Below are 25,804 nucleotides of genomic sequence, written 5' to 3' on the forward strand. Positions count from 1 at the left end.
TTCTCTCTCTCTCTCTCTCTCTCTCTCTCTCTCTCTCTCTCTCTCTCTCTCTCTCTCTCTAAAGGTACTCTCCTACTTTGGTAGAAATCAGTTCTTCCTAGTATGATAGTTCTTTCTTTATGGTATTTTCAGTACTATGTATAAGATGCTAGCTCAGCCATTATTTGTTGTGGTATGTATAAATTTAATGTGGTTGGAGAAATCATTTTTCCATTTCCTTGTGCGAGTCATAGTCTAATTACATATAAATTTACTCCACTCAGAGGTTATGGTTTTAAAATCTTAAATCACCCCGTCCTTCTATTTTATGTATATGCCCATTCTTCTCTCACTATTTTCTATGACAGTTAAAGACCTCTTTACTAATAGAGCTTGCATTTCAAGATAAGGCTGCATGTAAACAAATTAACTTTTAAAAATAGAGAGCAATTTCATCTGTAATGATGTACCAATTCATAAATTATCACGAGTATTTTTGTGAAAAGACAAATGACCCATCATATAGCACATACTATTAGGTAGCCTAGATGTCTTTGTGCTCTAGGAGATAAGGCTCTGGTCTTATCACACCCTAATAAAATAAGTTAATGTTTTAGTATTATCGATAAAAGAACACTTGGGTATATTTAATAACCAAACTGAGAAACACTTAATTTCAGTTGTCTGTAGCAATATAACACAAATCTCCTGTAAAACAAATTGCAGTTTTGGAATATATTTTAATGTGTATTCAACAAAGGAGAAAATGAGGCGATTGAAGTTCAATTTGTAGCATGTTATTAACCATTTCCGCTTGACTAGATGAGTAAAAGGATAATGGATGAGGGTTTTATTATTACCTTTCTGCTAAAATGAAGTGGTATAAAAGATAAGGTGACGAGATTAATGAACATAAGAAAAAGGAGTAATCAATCAAACTTTGCGAGGGAGATGAGAGTGACATTCCCTGTGTGATGGCGAAGAGCATGCCGTTCACAAGGTGGACCTTATTGTTAGTTCTTCAATAAGCTGTTGAAAGTTAACAGTTGTGTTTGAAAACTGAGCTAATGTACAAGATGATCAATAGTGTTAATTAATTAATGGAAGTTTTGCATTTAAGATTTCTATGAGCTATGCAGTAGAGAAAGGGAGTAGAAACTGAGTGCTAGGAAGTAGATTTACTGTGTGTTTGTTCTGTATCTTAGTTTATCAAAAGACTCTAAATATAGTCCTGTTATGGGACAACAGTAACAGTACCAAGTCTTTCTAGTTTCATATTTTTGTTGGTTCTTTTTGAAGATTTCAGAAAACGTTCATAGCAGTTGTTGATTCTGTGATCTTAACTGACATTATGTCCATTCGTTCATGAAACAAAGTTGGTTTAATATCTACTATATACCTGGCATTCTATTCTCAGTATACATACTATCCTAGGAGAGGGAGATGGACAATTCTTGTATAGATACACAAATAAGAACAGGGATTCTGTGATGATAATTACAAGCAGATAGATACAGCACTGGTGCCCCTATAACAATATACCTAACAGAAGAGAAGTAAGTGAAGTAAATTATTCTCGGTGAGGGCTGTCTAAGGAGATTTCATTTCTGGCTCAGGAAAACAGCATTGGAAAGACTGTAGGCAAGCTGTGGTGGGATAGTGAAGGTACAGGATTCTTACAGAGTCAGCAAAGTGAGTCGAACTATCACTATGGAGAAAAGATGCAGGGTTATGAAATAAAGCCACCAAATCTGATTTTAAATATAAATTACTCACTTAGCACTCAAAAAGTCACCCAGTTCAAGGCATATACCAATGAGGATACTAGCCCTTGGTCTTTTGTGACTTCTGTACTCTAAGGGAGGTAGAGAGAAGGAGAGAGGAGGGGCATAGATGTACTAAATAATTTGGATAAAAGTGCTTACAATGCTATGAGGAAGAACTTTCCTTTGAAAAGGGGGCATGTGGAAATCCAGTGTTAAGTCACATGCTTGATACTTTTCTTAATCTTACTGCATTCACAAGTTCCAATTCTGGTGGTGAGACCATGAGCAAATTTTTCTCAGCTGGTTTTTCAAAGGGCAGACCAGGAGGGGGATAATGACTGGACTGCAATAAAAGATTTAAGATAATTTAAAAAATTAATTGCTTGCTTCAGGCTACCAAAGTTTCCTCATTTAAGTTAGTGCTTTTCAGCAAGGTCACCTTTTCCCTCCACACTTTGATAGTTCTTTTCTAGATCGTGGTTTCCTTCCCTTTTCCCTCTCTGTACTTTGCTGCTTAGCACTGTGTACCTGACACAAGATGTGTGTGGGTTAGCTACATTTTACAGTGCAAGAGCTGTGGAAACCATATTGTCTGGATTTAGTTTTTTTTACTCATTCATCTATTTGGGAAGTTTTGGGCATACATTCTCAGCCTCCTTATATGCTAAGTACACCCCAGCTACAAATATCCTCTCAGTTAACTTGCAAATATATGTCATTTAAGACTTTATTATTTACAAAGTAAGAAGACATTGTCTGCCCGAAATTCATAATAGTCCTGAAAGGCTCTTTACAACCTAAGAGTAATTTTTGTCTACCCCTTTGCCCATTCTTTTAAGGCAGTCATACTTCCTTTTAAAATAGTATGAGTTTGCCAGACATGATATCACAAGATTTTAATCCCAGTGTCCAGGAGACAAAGACAGGTGATCTCCATGAGTTGGAGGCCAGCGTGGTGAGCTCCATGTCAGCCAAATGCTACATGCTGAAACTTTTTCTCAAAAACTTTTTTCTTTCTTTCTTTTTCTTTATTTGACCTTCAAAAATCAATTCTTCTTTAAAATATCTTATATAGGCTTCCTTTTACGGACATCAGGAATATATCACTCTTTGTCGTATTTCTCACATTCAGTTTACCAGTTTCTTCTAACACCGGTATTTCACAACCTCAATTAAATTAAGCATCAGTACTTACACTATAGTTACTGTGTAAACAGTAGTCGCTAATGCAGCATCAAATGCTTGATCACTTCTTCATTTTTACACTAATTCATGAATGCCTCAAGGTTAGATCAAGAAAGAAAGAAGATACAGAATTCAAAAAATAAAAAATAAAAGGAATTTAATTCATAGTATCAAAGGCAAATGTCTCCTAGTAGAAAACTAGCTGTGTTTTAAAGTATGGGAAAGGATAGGAGTTGCAGGTGACCCACCGCTGCTAATATCATCGTTGTGTTACTTAGAAGCCTCTGCTTCTGTACTCAGGAGGCTTTAGAGAACTCTGGCATCCCTCTTCTACAAATGCTTTCATCGTGGGCTCTAAATAAAAAGTCTGCTGGCAAGGGCTGTAGGAAATATACTTTATAAATTGTTAAGTTCTTAGTACATATAATTAAAAAAGAAAAACTGTGATACTGTTTGAAATGGGAAGGAACTTCTATCCCACACTCTGAGGTTGGCCTCCGTCCTTTACTGAGGCCACTCTGATAGCTTGGCTTTTACTTGTGCCTTGTAGCTGTCATTAAAGGAGTTATGCTGCCTTGGATTCTCTGCGCATTGCTTCTGGTTTTGTAATGTTCCCTCTAGTGATTTCATAGCCATGCATAGGGTACAAATGTCTACCAACTTACCAAACATTAGTTTTGCCTCATGTTTGATGGATGGTTTGATAGAACCCAGGTTGGCCATCAGAATATTCAGCCTTAAGAATTCTGAAGTTGTGGCCGGGCATATACAGCTCTAGATCGCTATCCTGGATTGATTGTCTGTATTGAACACAGAATTGCTTCTGGAGATTATTGAGTCAATTTCAGAAAAAGCTTGCATCCCACTTTTGAGAAATTTCTTTTTCCAAGAAGCAGAGAAATAAATTAAATGATGACACAATAAGCAGCTGGCCTTATACAAAGGAGAAAATGGTCTTATTAATTAAAATAACTTAAAAACACAGTGGCATGTTATAATATATATACTTTTGTCATTGTTATTTGGAAAATATAAAAAAGTATTATCAATTGGATAATTTTGAAAATCATTGGTTTTGTTAATGTAACAGCATCATGTTTATGTCAATTAGAAACTCTTCCTCTGATACTAGAGCTGTAGTACTGAACTTACAAATGAAATGGGCTTACTTGAAATACTCCAGAAAGAAGAAAATAACTCATGAGCGAAATAGGTGACTTCACATTTTCAAAATTCTTGAAATTATGTCAAAATTTCCCATTATGATAGTCTAATTTTTGTGTATGTCTGAAAATCTTCCAAAAAGAAGTAATCAGAAAAAAGAAAAAATACTAACATGTCATACCAATTACTCTTTATTAAGGAAACAATAGCCATTTTCCCAACCCCTTCTCAAATTTCTCACTGGCTTTCTCTTTTCAGGCTGTTTGACAGTCAACCAGCTAGAAGGGACAGCATTACAAACAAAGATGATGTTTGAGAAAGGATGTTAAGTGATTTAATTGCCAAAGTCTGTTGCCAAATATCTACTGCCAAGAGAAGTAGAAATTGTGGTCACTCTGATAGGGCTAGCCAGAATATGGCATTATATACTGTATTTTAAATGAGTGTATTCTCACTTCAATGGATATTAATATTATTGTCTCTCTTTTTTTTCTTCTTTTACCCCACTATAGGAGTGTCCTCACTGGCAATTGTGCCTTACATACATTTAAAAAATGATTCTGCTGTATTTTATTCTTTGCATAACTGGTGAATAGGAAGTTCTCTATTTTGAAACAAAACATTTTATTTATGAATCTGTAAATTAATGGTAGACTGTTGTATTGAATTTAGCAAAGTATATATGCTCTGAGGGTCTGTCTGGGTCACCAACTTATCTCCCTCTCTAAAAACGTTTCTTTCTTTCTTCTAAAAGCAAAATAAATGACAAAATAGTTTAAAAATAATAGGAAGAAAATAGAGCCTATTTATATAAGGAAAGAGATGTGTGCCTGTAATGGTTTTCTTGTCTGCAAGTTTGTGTAATATGATTTACATGTTTTCATTAAGAAAGAAATAACAGGGATTCCCAAGATGCCTTGTTTTAAAAGAGAAATCAAATGTAAGTACATATTGAATTTTTTTGTGTTTTGTAAAAATTGTGGAGTGTTTCTTGCTGTCTGTTTGTTGGTTTTGCTTTGCTTGTGGCATGAGATTTTGAAGACACTGTAACTCTCTGAAAGGAAAAGTGTGCACTCAGACGTAAACAGCAGCTAATGTGCATCTGTGTTTCTTTGTATTTGTTCTGGAGAGCTGTGGTTATTTTGAATGATGTCCTAATCTATGCCAGAGTCAGGTGAGCTATTTATCTGGGACACACCCCATTTCCACACACACAGTCACTGAGGCTGAATTATTTGCTATCTCGATAGGTCTTACAGATTGAACTTGGCCTCTGATAAATGGTCATCAAAGTAATGACTCTTTGAGACTATGAAGAAAAGAATATACCTGAAAACTACAAAACTGAAATATATCCTCTTAGAAGTGGATAAAAGACCACTTATGGCATATACTGTGCAGGAACAGCAAAATAATTATACATATACATATATATGTGTGTGTTTGTGTGTGTGTGTGTATAATTTTATATAGCTTAGTTTTTCATATATTGAGACTATGAAATGTCTTCTTATTTTTGTTTATATATGGTATGCTTTGTAAAACCAAATAGTAGGGGAAAGTATAATTTTGTGATTTTGCTACATACAGATTTTAGATTTATTTCAAAAAATAATTTATTCTTAGGTTAATTGGATTTATATAATCAGACAATATATTAAAGAATTCTTTGCTCTTTACAAAGAAAACTTAATTTAAATAGATTGCTCTGTCAAAGTTGAGGTTGAGAGAGAATACTTGGCATTTGAAAATTAGAATTGAGAGTTTTTAGAGAATCCGTCATATTTTGGACAAGATACCACTTTCTGAGCTAACCTAGGCATCTCTTCATCATTTGAGTAGGAATAGTTGCTAGTCTATAGGCCCCATGTAAAAATATGCCAAACTAGTTAGATAAAGGTTCTATTTATCTCTTTTCACTCCGGATGTTCTTTACCAGTTTATATCTTATCAATGAAACATGAATTGACAGAGAACAGAAGACATTTATCAATATAATATATTGCTAAGGCATAGTCTATGATTTCTGTAAATGTACAGAACACCTGCGTTGTACATTTGCTTGCTTTATATTTGAAGGGTGGAGAATAGTCTTCGCTTAATGCTTACCAAGGGGAAACTGGTGAAATAAATACTGGAAGAGGTCTCGACATCATTTTGTCGAGAAAACATGTTGAAAACTGTAGAGAATTTTGTTTAAATTAGAGGACACTATAGTGGTGTGATTTGGTTGGTGATTGGATGCAGGTTCTAAAATGGATCTCTAGTGATTGGGGTATCTTACTGATTTGATAGTAGGGGCAATGGGCAATGGGCAATGATGAAGTCAGTGTGTAGAGAAAAGCTCAAGGATTGAGCCACTCTGCTGAAATCCACAGGGAGGTAGAAAACACAAAAACTAGCTGGTTTTCCAATCCTTCCCTCCCATCCCATCCTCTGTCTTGGTCTTCTTGGCCTGCAGGTTGTCCCATGGTAGTTGCTGAAGGCCTTGAACACCTGGGCTAGGTGGCCCTGCTGGCATAGACATCTCAGTAGATTGAGCTGCAGGTGCACTCCATTCCACCATGCTTGACTTTTAAATAATAGAGAGGAACTATGGGTATTTTTAAAGTATACATGAACACACAGACATCTGTAATAATATTTCTTAGTTGGAGAAGACACTTAAAGTATCTTATATACAATACCTGAAGTTACAATATAAATTACATACATTTTTCAGTAAAGATTGACTCTTGAGTTTTCTTGTCCAATAATGTTCTTGTCAAATTCTGAAGTCAGGTTTTTGCTGGTGACATAAAAGTATTTGGCAGGTGTTTCTTCTTTAATATTCCTGAATGTTATGAATGAACAGCATTAGGGTGTTCCTTCTAGTGGTTGATAGAATTTACCATAGAACTACTTGAAACAAGTGTTTACTCTCTGGGAAGGTACAACTACAAGTTCAGTTTCTTTAGTAGATATAATCACAATATCTGTTGCTTCCTGGTCAGCTTTGGTAGTTTCATAATTTTGAAAAATATAATTAATTATCATAATTATAGACACTATCTTGTATAGCAGATGTCTTGTTGATGGTGTTTAGCTTAATTCTGTTGACAGTGGAATATCTTTTATATTCTGAATTAATTATATTTATTTCATCTTAGGTTTGGTCCTAAAATATATTCTTCTTCATTTACATGTTTCATTTACATTTCACTGAAATGTTATCCCCATTCCTGGTTTCCCCCTCAAAAAACACCCTCCCCTATCCCTCTTCCCCCTGCTCACCAACCTACCCACACCTGTATCCTGGCCCTGGCATTCCCCTATACTGGAGCATAGAACCTTCACAAGACCTAGGGCCTCTCCTCCCATTGATATCCAATTAGGCTATTCTCAGCTATGTATGCAGCTGGAGCCATGAGTCCCACCATGTGTATTCTTGGGTTGGTGGTTTAGTCCCTTGGAACTCTGAGGGTACTAATTAGTTCATATTGTGGTTCTTCCTATGGGGCTGCAAACCCCTTCAGCTCCTTAGGTCCTTTCTCTAGCTCCTTCATTGGGGACCCTGTGCTCTGTCCAGTGGATGGCGATGAGTGGATACCTCTGTATTTGTCAGGCACAGGCAGATCCTCTCAAGAGACAGGTATATCAGGGTCCTGTCATCAAGCACTTGTTGATATCCACAACAGTGTCAGAGATTGGTGACTGTATATGGAATGGATCCCCAGGTGGGTCAGTCTTTGGATGGTCATTTCTTCAGTCTCTACTTCACACTTTGTCTCTGTAATTCCTTCCCTGGGTGTTTTGTTACCCCTTCTAAGAAGGATTAAAGTATCTATACTTTGGTCTTCCTTCTTGAGTTTAATGTGGTTTGGGAATTTTACCTTGGGAATTCCAAGCTTATGGGCTAATATCTACTTATCAGTGAGTGCATAACATGTGTGTTCTTTTGTGATTGGGTTACCTCACTCAGGATGATATCCATACATTTGCCTAAGAATTTAATAAATTCATTGTTTTTAATAGCTGAGTAAATTTCCATTGTGTAAATGTACCAAACTTTCTGTATCCATTCCTCTGTTGAGGGACACCTGGGTTCTTTCCAGCTTCTAGCTATTATAAATAAGGCTGCTATGAACATAGTGGAGCATGTGTTCTTACTACATGTTGGAGCATCTTCTGGGTATATGCCCAGGAGTCATATTACTGGATCCTCTGAGGCACCACCAAACTGATTTCCAGAGGTGGTTGTACCAGCTTGCAATCCCACCAGCAATGGAGGAGTGTTCCTCTCCCTCCACATCCTCGCCAGCATCTGCTGTCTCCTGAATTTTCGATCTTAGCCATTCTGACTGGTTTGGGGTGGAATCTCAGGGTTGTTTTGATTTGCATTTTCCTAATGATTAAGGATGTTGAACATTTTTTTCAGGTCTTTCTCAGCCATTTGATATTCCTCAGTTGAGAATTATTTGTTTAGCTCTGTAATAGGGTTAATTTTTTTTTTCTGGAGACCATCTTCTTGAGTTCATATATATATATATATATATATATATATATATATATATATATATATATATATCTCCACTATCTGATTTATGATTGGTAAAGATCCTTCCTCAATCTGTTGGTGGCCTTGTTGAAAATGCTGTCTTTTTTCCACTGAATGGTTTTAGCTCCTTTGTCAAAGATCAAGTGACCATAGGTGTGTGGGTTCATTTCTGGGTCTTCAATTCTATTCCATTGATCTACGTGCCTGTCACTGTACCAGTACCATGAAGTTTTTATCACAATTGCTCTGTAGTACAGCTTGAGGTCAGGGATGGTGATTCTACCAGAAGTTCTTTTATTGTTAAGAATAGTTTTTGCTATTCCAGATGAATTTGCAAATTGCCCTTTTTTTTGTTTTGTTTTGTTTTGTTTTGTTTTTGTTTTTTTTCGAGACAGGGTTTCTCTGTATAGCCCTGGCTGTCCTGGAACTCACTTTGTAGACCAGACCACCCTCTAACTCAGAAATCCGCCTGCTTCTGCCTCCCGAGTGCTGGGATTAAAGGCATGCACCACCACGCCCGGCTGCAAATTGCCCTTTCTAACTCTGAAGAACTGAGTTGGAATTTTGATGGGGATTGCAGTGAATCTATAGTTTGCTTTCGGCAAGATAGCCATTTTTACTATAATAATCCTGCCAAACCATGAGCATAAGAGATCTTTCTGAGATCTTCAATTTCTTTCTTCGGAGACTTGAAGTTCTTATCATACAGATCTTTCACTTCCTTAGTTAAGAGTCACACCAAGGTATTTTATATTATTTGTGACTATTGTAAAGGGTGTTGTTTCCCTAATTTCTTTCCCAGCCTGTTTATCCTATGTGTAGAGAAAGGCCACTGATTTGTTTGAGTTAATTTTATATCCAGCTACTTCACTGAAGCTGCCTATCAGGTTTAGGAGTTCTCTGGTAGAATTTTTGGGATCACTTACGTATACTATCATATCATCTGCAAATAATGATATCTTGACTTCTTCCTTTCCAATTTGGATCCCCTTGACCTCCTTTTGTTGTCTAATTGCTCTGGCTAGGACTTCAAGTACTATATTGAATAGGTAGGGAGAAAGTGGGCAGCCTTGTCTAGTCCCTGATTTTAGTGGGATTGCTTCAAGTTTCTCTCCATTTAGTTTGATGTTGGCTACTGGTTTGCTGTATATTGCTTTTATTATGTTTAGGTATGGGCCTTGAATTCCTGACCTTTCCAAGATTTATCATGAATGGGTGTTGGATTTTGTCAAATGCTTTCTCAGCATCTAATGAGATGATCATGTTTTTGTCTTTGAGTTTGTTTATGTAGTGGATTATGTTGATAGATTTCCGTATTTTAAACCATCCCTGCATCTCTGGGATGAAGCCCACTTGGTCATGGTGGATGATCGTTTTGATGTATTCTTGGATTCGGTATGCGAGGATTTTATTGAATATTTTTGCATTGATATTCATAAGGGAAATTGGTCTCTTTCTTTGTTGGATCTTTCTGTGGCTTAGGTATCAGAGTAATTGTGGCTTCATAGAATGAATTGGGTAAAGTACCTCTGTTTCTATTTTGTGAAATAGTTTGAGGAGAGTTGGAATTAGGTCTTCTTTGAAGGTCTGATAGAACTCTGCACTAAACCTATCTGGTTCTGGGCTTTTGGGGGGGGGGATTAATGACTGCTTCTATTTCTTTAGGGGAAATGGGACTGTTAAGATTGTTAATCTGATCCTGATTTAACTTTGGTACCTAGCATATGTCTAGAAAAGTGTCCATTTCATCCATGTTTTCCAGTTTTGTTTATTATAGGCTTTTGTAGTAGGATCTGATAATTTTTTTGATTTCCTCAGTTTCTGTTGTTATGTCTCCCTTTTCATTTCTGATTTTGTTAATTAGGATACTGTCCATGTGCCCTCTTGTTAGTCTGGCTAAGGGTTTATCTATCTTGTTGTTTTTTTCAACGAACGAATCTATCTTGTTGATTTTTCCTGGTTTGGTTGATTCTTTGTGTAGTTCTTTTTGGTTCTACTTAGTTGATTTCAGCCCTGAGTTTGATTATTTCCTGCCATCTACTCCTCTTGGGTGAATTTGCTTCCTTTGTTCTAGTGCTTTTAGGTGTGCTATGAAGCTGCTATTGTATGCTCTCTCTAGTTTCTTTTTGGCAGCACTCAGATCTCTGAGTTTTCCTCTTAGGACTGCTTTCATTATGTCCCATAAGTTTGGATATGTTGTGGCTTCATTTTCATTAACCTCTAAAAAGTCTTTAATTTCTTTATTTTTTTCCTTGACCAAGTTATCATTGAGTAGACTGTTGTTCAGCCTCTGTGTATATGTGGGCTTTCTATTATTTATGTTGTTATTGAAGATCAGCCTTAGTCCGTGGTGATAGGATACATGGGATTATTTCAATTTTTTATATCTGTTGAGGGCTGTTTTGTGACTGATTATATGGTCAGTTTTGGAGAAGGTACCATGAGGTACTGAGAAAAAGGTATATCCTTTTGTTTTAGGGTAAAATGTTCTATAGATATTAGTTAAATCCCTTTGTTTCATAACTTCTGTTAGTTTCACTCTGTCTCTATTTATTTTCTGTTTCCAGGATCTGTCCATTGATGAGAATGTGGTGTTGAAGTTTCCCACTATTATTGTGTGTGGTGCAATGTGTGTTTTGAGCTTCACTAAAGTTTCTTTAATGAATGTGGATGCCCTTGCATTTGGAGCATAGATGTTCAGAATTGAGAGTTCATCTTGGTAAATTTTACCTTTGATAAGTATAAAGTGTCCCTCCTTATCTTTTTTGTTTACCTGTGTTCTCCTGTATTTCCTTAAGGGAGTTATTTATGTCCTTCTTAAAGTCCTCCATCATCATCATGAAAAGTGACTTATCTCCATATCTTGCTTTTCTGGTATGCTGGTATATCCAGGACTTGCTATGGTGGGAGAATTGGGTTCTGATGATGCCAAGTAACCTTGGTTTCTGTTGCTTCTGTTCTTATGCTTACCTCCCACCATCTGAATATCTCAAGTGCTCCCTGCTCTTGCTACATCCGATTGGAGTCTGTCCTTCCTGTAATCCTGTTTGAGTCTGAACTCCTCAGAGTCCAGCTATCTCTGTGACCCTGTGATTCCAGGATCCTATGATCCTGAGATTCTGGGTGTGTCAGAGTTCCTAGAATTCAAGCTTAGTCTAAAACCCTGAGATCCTTGCGTGACCAAGCTTGTGTGATCCTGAGATCCTGGGCATGTTAGAGCGCCTGGGAATGGTACCTCCTCTGGTGGCTGTGGGGCTGTCTGCTGAATTTGCTACCAAGATAGACCAGTACCCGACTGGAAGGAACCAGAGCCACTCGTTGGGTGGATTTCCTGCGTCCCTGGCTAATCCTGGTCCCAGTCACTCCCTGATGGTGTTGGAAAAGATGCTTTGTTCTCCTAAAATATATTCTATTTTCTGTGTTAAGATTGGAAGCTGGCTTGATTGCTCACACTGGCCTTAATTTTCTAGGCTTATACAAACCTCTTACTCCAGACACCCAAATGCTTGAGACTACCTAGGTCCATGCCTAGAACTACACAGGCTCATGCCATGGTCTCTAACAATGCTGACTTCATAACTAAACATTGTTCAAGTAATCTATATTTACATTAATTTTGAACTTACATCTATGTAATTATTGAAAGGTGTTATAGACTTGAAAATTTGTGCTTTCAGACCTCTGAGTTTTGTGTCATGAATTGTACTTTTTATAATTTGTTTGGTTTATTGAGGATGTGTTTGGATTTGAAGGCTGTGTTGGCCTTAAAGTTTTGATGCCCCTGCTTCAGGTTTCTGGGTGATGTGGTTGCACTTGGGTGCCACTATACCCAATGATGTGTGTGTAGCATGTATTTGAAAGCATTGCCATTGGGTTCATAAATATTCAGGATAGTTATATGTCTTATGGAAATGATTTCATATTACTATGAAATAACCTTACCCCTAAAAAATGTTTCACCCTAAAACACACTTGGTTTTATTAGATGTCCTTTTCTAATATTTCTGGCTAAGTTTTTTTCTGTCCTCTCTATTATGAGTCATGTTTTCTGCTTTTGTTCAACAGTGGTCATTTTTTAACTGAATGCTAGCTATGGTGAATTTAACCCAGTTGTGGTTCCTATAAATATTCATGTGCATTTTTCTGGGCTATTGTAAGATTCCTTGAATATAGTTTTACTCCTCTGTATCTTGCTTTTTAAGATTTGTGAGGCAGGACCAGATCACAACTAGTATGGGATGGACTTTTCAAATTCTACAGTGGAGCCTTTCCAAGTATTCAACCAATGAGCTGTGAATTACAAGGGGCTATTTGTTAGGTCTGGTTGTGGGAGCTCTTGGTATAATTCACAGTAATTTAGTAGATGATTATTTAGCTTTTGGTTTTTTTATTCTAATATTTTAGTTTTTAGTTTTTATATGTATCAGGTTTTCAGCTGCCTGGTAATTTCTGCAGTTTCTAAAGCTCTGGGACTTTGAAGCACTCTCCAGTCTGAGACTCTGCGCTGAAATTTTAACTGCCTTTACTTTGGTGCTCCGAGGAAACCATTATGCACCAACTGTATGATTCTTCCCTGCAGTGGGCCCTCCCTAGTCTTTGAGGATAGTTCACTACAGTATTAGTAAGTCTCATCGTGTGTGTGTGTGTGTGTGTGTGTGTGTGTGTGTGTGTGTGTGTCTTTGTCCTTGTGTCTGCCAAAGTGTCCATATGGGAGTCAGTGGACAATTTTTGGTAGTTAGTTCTCTCCTTCTACCATGTGGTATCTGGAATTAAACTGAGGCTATATGGGTAGGTGCCAAGCTCTTTCACCCACTGAACCATCTCACTGGCCTTTTTACCTTTTTTTTTTTTTTTTTTGAGGAGCTCATTATCTTGTATTGATTGGTGGTTAATGTCTTTAAAGCAGCTCCTCCCTGATTCATTGTATTCCTTTTCTGTATTGCTTAGATCAAAAGCTAATGAGCTCAGTGTCTGTTAGTCTTGTCTTTGCCAGAAGTGGAAGCACTCTTATTCATGAACTTGGTAGGTTCTTTTAGTGTTGTGTTATAATTGTTTCTTTCCTGTTAGAGTTGTTCCTATCATTTTTCTGTCTTTTTGGTGTCTGCTCTGTGTGCATCTTAGCTTGTTACCTTGAAACAAAGTACAGTTACCTGGGAAGAGGGGATCTCACTTGAAGAACTGCCTCCATCAGATTGCACTGTGGCCTAGTCTGGGGAGTTTTTGTTTGCTTGCTAATTAATGGCACAGGCCCAACTGTGCCTCCAATGTGCCTCTGAACAAGCCAGAAGTGAGTCCATTAGCAGCAGGCCTCCATTCATTCTCTAATTCAGTTCCTGCCTCTAGTTTCCTTCCTTGGCTTCCCCCAAATTATTGATTACAATATGTAAACTGAAATAGCCTCCCCAACTCTCATACTCCTAGGTGATTTTGGTCATAGCAATAGAATCTATACTATGACACTATGCTTATGTTAATCTGCCCTTATGATTTGTTTTCTTTTTATTATCATTTTATTATTTAAACCAATTTGTAAATTTTAATATATTTTGATTATATTCTCCCTCTCCCAGAAGTCCTACCAGAACCTCCCACTTTCTCTTCTCACTCAACATTAAGTTCTTTCTCAACAAATAAACAAAACTGCATTACAACAACAAAGCTCCCCATAACAAGAAAAAAACAAAACAAAACAAAACAAAACAAAAGCCGATCATAGCTATTTTGTGAGGCGATGCTGAGCCTCCATCTATTATTCCATATCTTACCTATTTCTGGGTTTTAAGTACTTGTAGAAAAAATGACCTAAGCTAGTCTCATTGTAAATGCAGTAGAATATAAACTGCAGTTGAGCAGTATGTGTTGAACTGTATGGTTTTATGCAGTGAAGTGAGGCCAACACTAAAAATCCTGCTTAACTTGTGTTCATAAAGTCCTGTTTAAAAAACAAACCAAGCCGGGCGTGGTGGCGCACGCCTTTAATCCCAGCACTCAGGAGGCAGAGGCAGGAGGATTTCTGAGTTCAAGGCCAGCCTGGTCTACAAAGTGAGTTCCAGGACAGCCAGGGCTAAACAGAGAAACCCTGTCTCGAAAAACCCAAAAAATAAAATAAAATTAAATTAAATAAAAATAAAAAGCAAACTAGTTTTTGGAAGATTGTATTCAAAGCTGAGCATGAGCCAGATATTTACTTTGATATTCCCAATAAATAGGAACTTACACTGGTTGTTTATTATAAGCAACCCCAGCTACAGAACTGAGTGGTAAAAAGGATGCCAAAAGATGACAACCTGAAGGAGGAAACCCTTTCCAAACACAAGCCTTTCTGGGGAGCGTAGGCACAGTCCATGAAATTTTCTGTTGCTTTGTATTGTTTTTAATTTCTTCTCCTCGGTATTTTAAATAACAAAAGGAAATTTCTTAAAGGTATAAAGGAATTTTTCCCTTTAATTAATTTAGTTAACATGAGTACCAGAGAACTTTGTAATGGCTGTGTTATAGTTCAACTGCCACAAAGAGAATATCACCTTATAGTAGCTGACATTGCTGTACCCTTAAGATGTGTTCAGATATCAAGGGAGGAACTTGGATGGGCAAGAAGAAAAAAAAATGATTTTGCTCACAGTTTCAAAGGTCTCAGTCCATGGTTTAAAGAAAGCTACTCAACTATGGCTAATGGGAAACAGTGGGCCAATTCCCTTTTCTTCCACCCAGACCCAACCTACTGTACTTTGAAGATCATAAAGCTCTTACAAACCTTTGACATTGAGATTGAGGTTATGAAGAAAGAATTGAGGACATAGAGTTCTTTGTTAGTTAAAAACTATATATTATAAAATATACCAATATGTCATAATTAGTAAAGTTGTATTAATAGATTTGACTTTAAATTTGTTAAATAATAATTCATGAATATAGAAACTCAGTTTGTTAAGTAATGGGCAAAATTTTGTAGTTTGAACGTAACAACAATGTTATTTCCCTCAGTTTTTGAGAAGTAACTGAATATTTCCAATCTCAATGAAAACACTTAAAAATTGGCAACACTGTTACTATACAAACCATATGTCTAAGACATATGTCTAATATGGTAAGTAGTTTTGAAGCTGGGCATAGCAGTGCTTTGCCTATAATACCAGTGTTTAGGCAGCATCAGGGCCATCATCCTTGATAGAGAGTTCAAGGTTTGCTAAGCCACCCAGTGAAACCCTGTCTCAGAAAGAACAAGATGTTGGGATGTGTCTTAGCAGTAGAATACTTGCCTGGTATGTTTTGGACCTCAAGTTTGATCCTGGCTTCCCAAAAAGTAAGTTGGGTAGATAAATTAATAAAAAGAGATCATTCCTGGTAAGGTGCATACTACTACCAGCCCCAGATTGAATATATAAATAAATATTTTTGAAGAAAAATAATTTGTATATCATCATCATAAAATGCATGAGAGCTTTTTGAATTTAAAAGATATAATGTATTAAAGTATTTTGAGTGAAACAATTGAAATAAATAAGTGGCTCTCTGTGCTCCTTTCTGATGTTAAAAACATAGGTAAACATGTCCATGCTGCTTTAATAATAAAATGAGAAGGTCTGCTGTGATAATTATTGTCAGGAATGGTTCAAAAGCTCTTTATTAAGTTTAGGTCATAATCACATGTTAGCATACCAGACTGTGGAGCCTCTGGTGGTATTATTACCATAAACTTTTAAAATTTAAAATTTGAAATCTTTTATGCTGAAGGTACTCTCTCCATCCCCTATGTCCCTACCCAAGGGAAGATCTTTTGCTGTCTTCATGATAAAATTTGTATTGTGGCTTTATATTTCCATTTTAAAAGATATCTTCAAACACCAATATATAGATTTAGACTCAGGTTCGTTTCTAAGTTTATTCTGCTCTTTCTCAGGAATTTTTATACCTAATTCTTTTCCCATGTACGTTTATGGAAAACAAATACAGAACATGTATGTTCCTCATGAATGTACTCTAGTATGTTTTCTGTTCTAGTTAGGGTTTTTGTCTTAAGGGAAAAAAAATCCACAAAACTACAAGTATACATTTTTAAAACTGAATAAAAATTAGTTTAAAGATAGATAATTACTTTCTTTGTTTTTGTTCATTACTTTCATTTGAATTTTTTCTCATTAAGCTATATAAAAACTACTAGTTAAAAAATTTGGATTTTATAATGTATCCTATAGAATGTAAATTATTTTTAAGCTGAGGAATGTTGAAAATAAAATAGAACCAAGTAAATAGTCTGAATTATTTACAGGCCAAAGGCTTAAAGGTGCATTGCTCTAGCACAAATATTAAGTTATGAAATGGGAATTTCAGTTTGCCATAAATCTGCCTGCCATCGCAGCTTAAAGTAAAATAGTTTTGCCCATCTAGAGCAACATCAATTTGCCAGTCAGTGCTTCATGTATCAAAGAGCGTTCTGTGAAAATATCAATATCATTGGTTAATATAAATGAAATTAATTTTTAAAGCTGGGCTAAAGGTTGACATCTGAAAAATTGCATTACTTTGCAGAAGAGAAATTTCTGTCTTCTAGTGAAATTTCAGGTCATGAGGGCAAGTAATTTTCACAATCTTCAATGGGAGCCAGTGAAATATGAACTTCATTGTCACCTAGCCCCAAAGCGATAAGATAAAATGAGCTGATACATCATTTGCTGTGGTTTTATCATCTCCCTCAGTAATTGGAAGAGAAAACATAAGAGTGTGTGTATTTGTGTGCTTTTCTGTCTTCCCTCCCAACTGCCCCATCTTCCACACCCAGGCTAAAGCCATTTTAGCCCAATCAATACAAAGGTCATACAACATTTTTTAATATATTTTTAATTTTTCATGCTGACTAAAGCTGCCAAGTAGAACATTAGAGTAATGAATATATTTAATTGAATTTGTCACCCATGAAAATGTTAAGGAAAATGCTATCTATACTACATCATAGTACTAGTATCAGGAGAAAAATAAATAGATGAAACAAATTAAATAATAACTCATAATTAATTTAAAAGGTAATATTTGTTCATATTTATGACTTTCAGTTTTGTTGCTGTTTTCCTTTGGGGGATTTTAGGAACATTTTAAATGTTATAGTCAGTTATAACAAAAATTACCATTTTAAATTCTCCACTGGAAGCAACTGTGTTTTTTCACTTTCTCAAAAAGTATTTATATTTTGCTGTTATTTTATATATTTTGCTCAAGACTATATTCTTTTATATAAAACACTAAAAGTCATATGGTTGGTTATTACAAAGGAAATCCTTAAAACAGCTTGAATTTACTACTATTAGGAAAATTGGAGGATCATTCTGATATTATTTCAGAGACAAATACAGCAAAATATAAAACCATCACTAATGAAATATTTAAATAATTGGTGAAATTTCTTTAAACTTATTTTCTCATGCTGTGGTTGTTAGAAACAATGTATTGACACATATTTAGGAGTAAAGTATTTGGAGAGTAGATTCCAACATGTGTTTGGTTTTAAAGGTATTCTGAATATTTGAATATCTTTCCATGCTCAAATTTAAGACCTATGCCTATAGTTTATACCTATGGTCGATCATTATGGGGCATAGGGAATATCCCTTTACATTAAGTTGGAGCACTGTTGTTACTTGATGGCATTAGTTTCTGGTTTATACACTAGATTGCAAACAGCTCTCTTGACAGAAAATATGTCCAAATAGTTTGAAAATCATTTTATTGTAGAATTCCAAATACCATGGTTGCTATTTATTATATGATTTTTCTGCTTCTTATTGCCAAATTATTCAGAAATCAATATTGTGTTACTGAGTGAGAAAACCACTGAAATTAGGAAGTGTTTGAAAGTAAATGTGGCTAGACTAGTTTACTAATATTATGTTCCTTAAATAGTCCTTAATTTCAATTATATAGACTCTGCTTCTTGATTTTTTATATACAAACTTTGTGTAACTATTTCCTATATTTTAGGTAAAATACTTTTCCACCTAAATTTTTCCCTTCTTGAATAATGTTAAAATATTTAAATTATACTGAAGGTATTTTATTTGTTACAAGGCTTCCTCTCTTTGCTCCTTTACTAGAGTGAAACAAACATAGCTTTAAATATTTCAAATATTTTTTAGTATAAATAAGATATCATCTAGTTGGACTAAAAAATGTGGGTTTCTATTTTCATTCTTTCTTGAGGATGAGAAAAGATTTTGGTGAAATAAAACGCTTTATGTTGAAGCTAAAAATAACTGTAGCATGGTAAAAGAATTTTCTGATGTAATTTTGGGAAGCTATATGTAGAGAATCAAAAAATTCATGTATTTTTGGAGAATATGTTATATACCCTTTCATAGAAGCTACATTTGGGTTTTAATCGGAAGAAATTTAGTATATTTGTATATTATGTGTAAATATTGATTTTTTTATTCTAACACACTCACTTTAAACATTTAATATATAAATCAGCTTTGTTAAAACTAGTTATTTTTAAATGTTAAATTCAGTAATAACTCTAAAAATTATAAAACAAAGTGGTAAGAATTCAGAGAGAGGGCTGTGGGCTTAGGCTTTCAAGCTATTCTAGACTCCGGGTTATAACTGCCGAGCAATGGTAATGATACGGTTGCCATAGCAACTGATTCATTGGAGGGCTAGACCTCTGTCTAGGGTGCTGTCAGTATATGTAGAGTTCCAGTGAACAGAAACTCCCAAAGAAGGGTCTGCTTCTACCTAATCCAGTTTTAATTGAACTCTAGAGACTTTGAAGTGAAGCCTCAGACCAGGCACACAACTCTTGTTCCAGTAAGAAATGAACCTTGTGTTCAGCCAGGCCTCGGCTGCTTTCCAGAGCTGACATATCTTCCTAATGAATACTTTCAAGAAATGTTATTATCACAATTTCAGGTAGAAATTCTTTAGTTAGGGGAGTCTCCATTTCTGTTTTAAGCTACAAGTTGACTATAGCAGTATTTCCATTTGCTACTTTTGTTTAGACTTTTTTAAAAAAGATTTTAAAATTTGTGTCCCTAGACAGTTTACATAATTTTCTGTTTTTCTGAGTTTGAAAATACTATGAGACTTTGTATTTAATTTTCGAAGCACATCTTGATACTCTTTCAGTATACCACTGTTTATATCAGTTTGGACACATAGACCACAACACTGGCTTCAGTTTTTGGAATATGTATTAGGTAATCGAAACATACATATGAATGATAACCTCAAAGATAGTGATGGGCTATAGGAAAGGAAAAGTAGATCAGGAATGTTAGATGTGGGAATTTCAACACTGTACTGCTTTAATTTTTAAATTTATCCAACAATTTGACAAAAGCATAAGATTTTATAAGATTGAGTATACATGGGGCTTATGTCATTTATAATTTTCAATTATATTTGTTAGAATAAAACACATTTTAGAGGAGGATGGCACAATGGGTTAGGTCAATAGAATACACGTGGAATTTTAGTGAATCCTAGACCTACCAGTGTATGTTAAAAATGTTAAGAGCAGCATGTTAGCATACTCATTTCTGTTAATGAATGGAGACTCTAGAGTGAGGTAACTTTGGCCATGTGAGCATGTCTGTGCAGGAAGATGCACCAGGGACTTGTATGCTTAAGAGACATGGAACTTTCACACCAGCGTACGACACTTCTCACATGCCACGGCACATATGGGACTCTGTTGTTTGTTTTGGTTCTCTCCTTTCAGTGTTAATCTAAATAAGGACAAGAAATGTAGTTTATTAAGTTTTCTATGAGTCAAGTTCTACTTTAATCACAGCCCCATTTCCTTTAGAGACAGATTGTTGACTTGTAGGCCATAGAAGTCTTGACTTCACAATCCCCACTCCTCAGCCTTCTGGGTACTGAGATTTATGTGTGCAGCACACTCCTGCCCGTAAAATGCCTTTGAAGAGCATGACAATGTGGAATGTAGTGGAAGCTCTGGACCTTGGGATTTGAAAACTTGAAGTAGACTAGACTCTGCCACTAACTTGTGAAGAGACTCTGTTTCAATATTTAACAAGTCTTCACCTTGCCTCATTTTACTTATGACTAGAATCATTAAATATATTATTATAAGTTTATAAAATCTATAATGCATAATATATTCTTAATAATATATTGTTTAGACAAATACAGGGTGGTAAACTTGTACATAGAAATCAGATAATAAATGATTGAATATTTACTTTAAATTAGTAAATACAGCTACTTACTTTTCATAATAAATCAGAAAACTGAATATTTATATATGTAAAGAGCCATTTTCTCAATATTTCCCACTAATGAAAATTCTCAAAAGATATCATTTGTGACCCATTTCATGCAAGAAACAGAGGGAAAGGAGGAGAGATGAGAAGAGGGAGAGAGAGAGAGAGAGTAGCAAAGCCAAGCATTGGCACCATTGTGGGGCTTAGGCTACCAGACTAAACTCAGACATTTTAAAAATGATGCTTAATGCCATTGTTAACGTTGTAGAAAATGTGAACTAAAACTGAGATTCTGTCCTCTAAAGCAGGAGAGGTGAGAATCCAGCAAGTACCTGTTATAACTTGAGATGGTACAAAGAACGTTTGTGGGGTCTGGAGAGGTTGGTTTTGCTAGAGGAACTGAAGAGAAAATCTCGGGTTGTGGGGAAGGTGAGAACTGAATTCTAGATGCTGCAGTTGGCATGCCTGGAGATCTGGAGGCACGTTTCAGGCAGAGAGGCAAACAATAAGTTCAGAACAAAATGAACAACCTCCCCGCCCCCGCCCCCCATCTGTCCTTTCTGTTTCTTTCTTTGGGTTTTGTTTGTCCTAATATTTATTGTGGAAGTGAGAAATAGAACATTTATTGCCAACTTCAAAATTGAGTGATGAAGACTTGTCTGGTTCTTCGAGGATTTTGTAGAAATTTTCAAAGTTGTATCTGTTTTCTAACTTCCCATGTAGCAGAAATAGTACTTCTTATAGAAAAGTTGAAAAAAATAACTGAATGAAGTATGTTTGTTTGTTTATCATTTCTAAGAAACTGCATTGTGCATTAAAGAATATAGGTTAATATAGGTCCAGGCCTGGGAAGTGGATGTGAGCAGATGGGGTGTGGGGTAGTCCACCACTGCTCATTGTTTCTTCATGTCCATTCCATTTTGCCCCGTCACACAGTATCATAATCACAAGTTGGTTCATTTGTATTGTTTAGTGGAACTTGAGTTACAGAAATTCATCTTGATTTTTAACTTAACTGAGTTCATAGATATTTTATCAGCTCTTGATAGGAATGACATTTTATTTTCTTGGAGAAATGCTGAATCTGACTTTCAGACTCTCATAATTAAGCTTTTTAAATTATATTTTTTGGAAACAAAACTTGAATAACAAGGCAACAAAGTGGCTTAGAACTAAAGACAGGATTACCTTGAATTGGCAAAGCATTTTAAGGGACTGTGTCTGTCAGATGGGATGACAGGAATTGTAACAAGTTACTCTGACAGCCACCCACTCCAAGAAGAGATTACACTGAGCTTAATTTGCGGTGTTATGTTTAGCTTTGACTGACAAGATGATACTTAACCCCTTATACAGTTCTTAACCCCTTATACAGTTAATCTTTGTGTTTTCTGATTTTTTTTCCTTACCAGTGAGCTAACACATATTTTTAAAGCAGGCAACCCTGGGAAAATTGTAGTCACATACATAAAACCCATTGCTATAAGTGGCCAAAAGCATATATGTCATATATTTGAATTCTTATGTTTGAGCTTCGTCTGAAACATTTCTCTAAAAAGATTTTAAAATTGATCAGTAAATAAAGCTACATAAATTTCCTGAGAATAGATTACTGTGTTTTAAAGGCCCAAATACGTAATTGTAAGTAGGGATTTAATAATTTCACTCTACTTTTCATCTAAGTTGCCCTTTCACTAATTACAACCCATTTTCTTCCTTTCCTTTCAAACTATTTCATTATCTATTAAGTTATTTTTCTTAGAAAATTTTAATAGAGTCTTTTCTATTTTAATTGGAGGGAAACAGCTCTAATAGAATGGAATACTGTGACTTAATTGGGGTTATCTTTTCTCTCACTAGATCTTGGCATATACAGAAGGTCTGCATGGAAAATGGCTGTTCACAGAGATAAGATCAATCTTTTCTCGTCGTTATCTTTTGCAAAATACAGCCCTGGAGATCTTTATGGCAAACAGAGGTAATACATTACAGAAGTGCATTGTTAAAGAACTAACTTACCCCGACTTGGGGTGTCATTTTTGAACACACCATATTGTTTCTATTTAGATTGGATCTGTAGTTTACCCTCTGCCCTGTTGACCTCATCTCTTACATCTCACCGACTGTCATGTGATTTTTATTCCCTTCCCCTCCAATCATTTTTAGAATAATTTGTAGGTCTTTTGTTTTCCTGACTATTTCACAAATTGGTGCAGTGCTCTATAAATATGAATATTCTGTGGTTTAACTATTGAATCAGCTGTGGAGTTTCCATGTCTACAGTATTTACTTGATTACTTCTAATAAGTGGCTACATTTATTTACTTTGTCTTTCATCTAACCTATTGTTATTTATATTAAAAGTCAGAAAAAATTACTACTTTGTCCCATTTTTAAAAGTTGAGCTTAAGTTTTGCTTGTGGATTTATAATGTAACTGGATGAGATACATCAAGATTGCGAGGGTAGAGTAGTTGAACTTGAAGGAAAAATGTTTATGAGTGGAGTCACACAAGGGAAAATATATAAAACTTGGCGTCTTTGTTACATTTCTAACTTGTATATATGTAGGCTGATGGTTTTTTATTTGTTTGTTCTATAATCTCCATGTTTTAAATCTCCACATAAAAACATATATGCATGCATTTCTCCCTGTTTATTAGCATATGTTGACAGATATTATAAGCACATGTAGGGGGTAAGCTTTTTCTTTTCTTATAAGCTCCTATACAACCCACACAACTTTTTACTAATGCAAGCATTACTGCTCTAGATGAGTAACTGAGAGGTTACGTTACACTTTATTTCAGTCTACCTTGTCCAGAGGTCGTGACAACCTTCCAGCATTGGTCACTTGCTCATCTTCCTGCATTTTCCTTCCTTAGACTTCTGTGAACACCCTTGAGTTTGTGTGTTTTCTGTCATCTCTCCTCTTAGCTAGGTCTTCTGATATAACCTACAGTGGTTTATTCTTTCTTTCCTCCCCAATATTGAACATAAGAGTAGGTATTAAGGAAGCCCTAATTCAACACTCCCTGTATATAGCTTACAAGATACTTTGTATCTTTGTGCTTGGTGAGTGATCTGTTATTTGCTTAAAGAGTTGGGTTTTGGGGGAGGGGGGTTTGTTTTGAGTTTTTAAATCATTCAATTTCTATAGAAAAGTTATATTTACAATATAATGTGACAGAAATTGCCACAGGAATGATATACTGATTGCAATAAGGTTGCATACATCAACAGCTTTGCATTTTTATAACTTTCTTTGTTTATAAACTTGTTACTAAATCCATTGTTTAAAAGCTACAGCAACACAATGAATTTTTTTCACCTTGAGTAATTTTTGACCAAGCAGAAGACTACCTTCTGGATGAGAATTGTAGCATGCATGTGTTTCTCATACTGTTAATAGATAAGTAAGAGTTTGAGACTAAACAAAGTAATATCTTACAAATTTTATCATTTTATGACTATCTTTTTTAAAGATAGGTAAGTATTTCATATGACTTTTCAAATTAGCATATCAAATGTATTTTATTGGTAGTTGATTCTTGATGCTGTAGTCCATGTGTAATTGTCTAAATTACTAGAAAGCATTTTCAGTTTTCTTAAGAGCCATAGTGAAAACTATTATTTCTAGACACAAATATTAGTTGACATTAATATGCAAAATAAAAACATGAAAATATTATGAAGAAAATTGACTTCTAATGGGTCATTACTTGATATAGAATAGATTATTTCTTAGCTATATTTATAGCTTTTAATAAGAGGTATGTAAATTTAAATTTAATTTAAATTTGGTTTTATTTTAAATAGTTGTAGAATCTCATGCAGAGATGTTGGAGTTCTGAACATTAAATATGTATTTTCACACTTGTCCCTATATAATCTCAACTTCATGTTATGCAAGGAGAAAAATTTTACTTTTTTTGTAAATACGTTGAAATGCTTGTGTATGGCAGCATAGTCTTTTAATGAAACAAATATGACCTGTAGAAGATTATTACTATAACATTAGAATGTAGTACTGATTGTATTTGAGATACTTGAACCTAGTATTGAATCAAGAAGTCATTTTTCCAAGAAGAATTTTATTATATTCTAATTTTTAAAACTTACTTGTTGTAGTTGCTGTAATGTTCAACTTCCCAGACCCTGCCACAGTAAAGAAAGTGGTGAACTATCTACCTCGTGTTGGTGTTGGAACCAGTTTTGGATTACCTCAGACCAGGTACTGTGTTAACTGAAAATACAAATAAATAAAAGAAATATTCTGATTAAAATCTTGGTAATTAGCATGTATTAATATTTGTATTTGTTTTGAAATGGTCCCTTCTGATTTTTGTTTCTTAATAAATGATGGTTGTTAGAGTTGTGTTTTATTTTTAGTCAACTGAATCATAATATAAACAGTTGCAGTATCCCTTAAAGAATATATTTGTAAATACTATAAGAAAAAGGTTTCTATCTCTCTCCAAAAGCATTTGTGTGTGCATGAACAAACACACACGCACACACACACACACACACACACATGCACACACACATGCAGATGCACATGTATCAGAAAGTTTCAGTTATGCTTTGGACTTTGGGGAAAAGGCATGTATTTCTAAGTGAAACCACTATATTTTAATCAACATGGCAAAACCCAGAAAAGTAAATAATATGCAAATATTATGCAGAGGTAAAGTGAATGGAATAGCTGTAGAGGTAGGTTTCTTTGGATAAACTGATTAAATGTATTTCAATGTGACTGTTATGTTTTATCTTAAGAAACAGAACCAGTCCAACATTGAAGGAGGAGATATTTTTACCGAAGCCTAGAAACAAGGCAGAGTTTTTATTGTTCTGGAAAAATATTAAAGGGCAACTAACAGTGGGACTTAGGAAGAGAGTGTGGAGTAGGAGTAAGAGGCTTATGTAAAAGTCCAATTATTAACAGAATGCAGTAGG

At 35.2% G+C, this 25,804-nt stretch overlaps 1 protein-coding gene across 3 annotated transcripts in view; it reads left to right on the forward strand.

The window, feature by feature from the left end:
• The window catches only part of Lrba (LPS responsive beige-like anchor protein), a 537,266-nt gene that overhangs the window by 342,576 nt on the left and 168,886 nt on the right, over nucleotides 1–25,804 (forward strand). For all 3 annotated transcript variants that reach the window (XM_029537235.1, XM_021195949.2, XM_029537234.1), the window contains exons 41-42: nucleotides 22,707–22,824; nucleotides 24,977–25,079. In XM_029537235.1, coding sequence (XP_029393095.1) covers nucleotides 22,707–22,824; nucleotides 24,977–25,079 — 221 coding nt within the window. The remainder of the gene's footprint in view (nucleotides 1–22,706; nucleotides 22,825–24,976; nucleotides 25,080–25,804) is intronic.

The sequence above is a fragment of the Mus pahari genome, chromosome 4 (genome assembly GCF_900095145.1).
Source record: "Mus pahari chromosome 4, PAHARI_EIJ_v1.1, whole genome shotgun sequence".
In the NCBI taxonomy this organism is placed as follows: domain Eukaryota; kingdom Metazoa; phylum Chordata; class Mammalia; order Rodentia; family Muridae; genus Mus; species Mus pahari.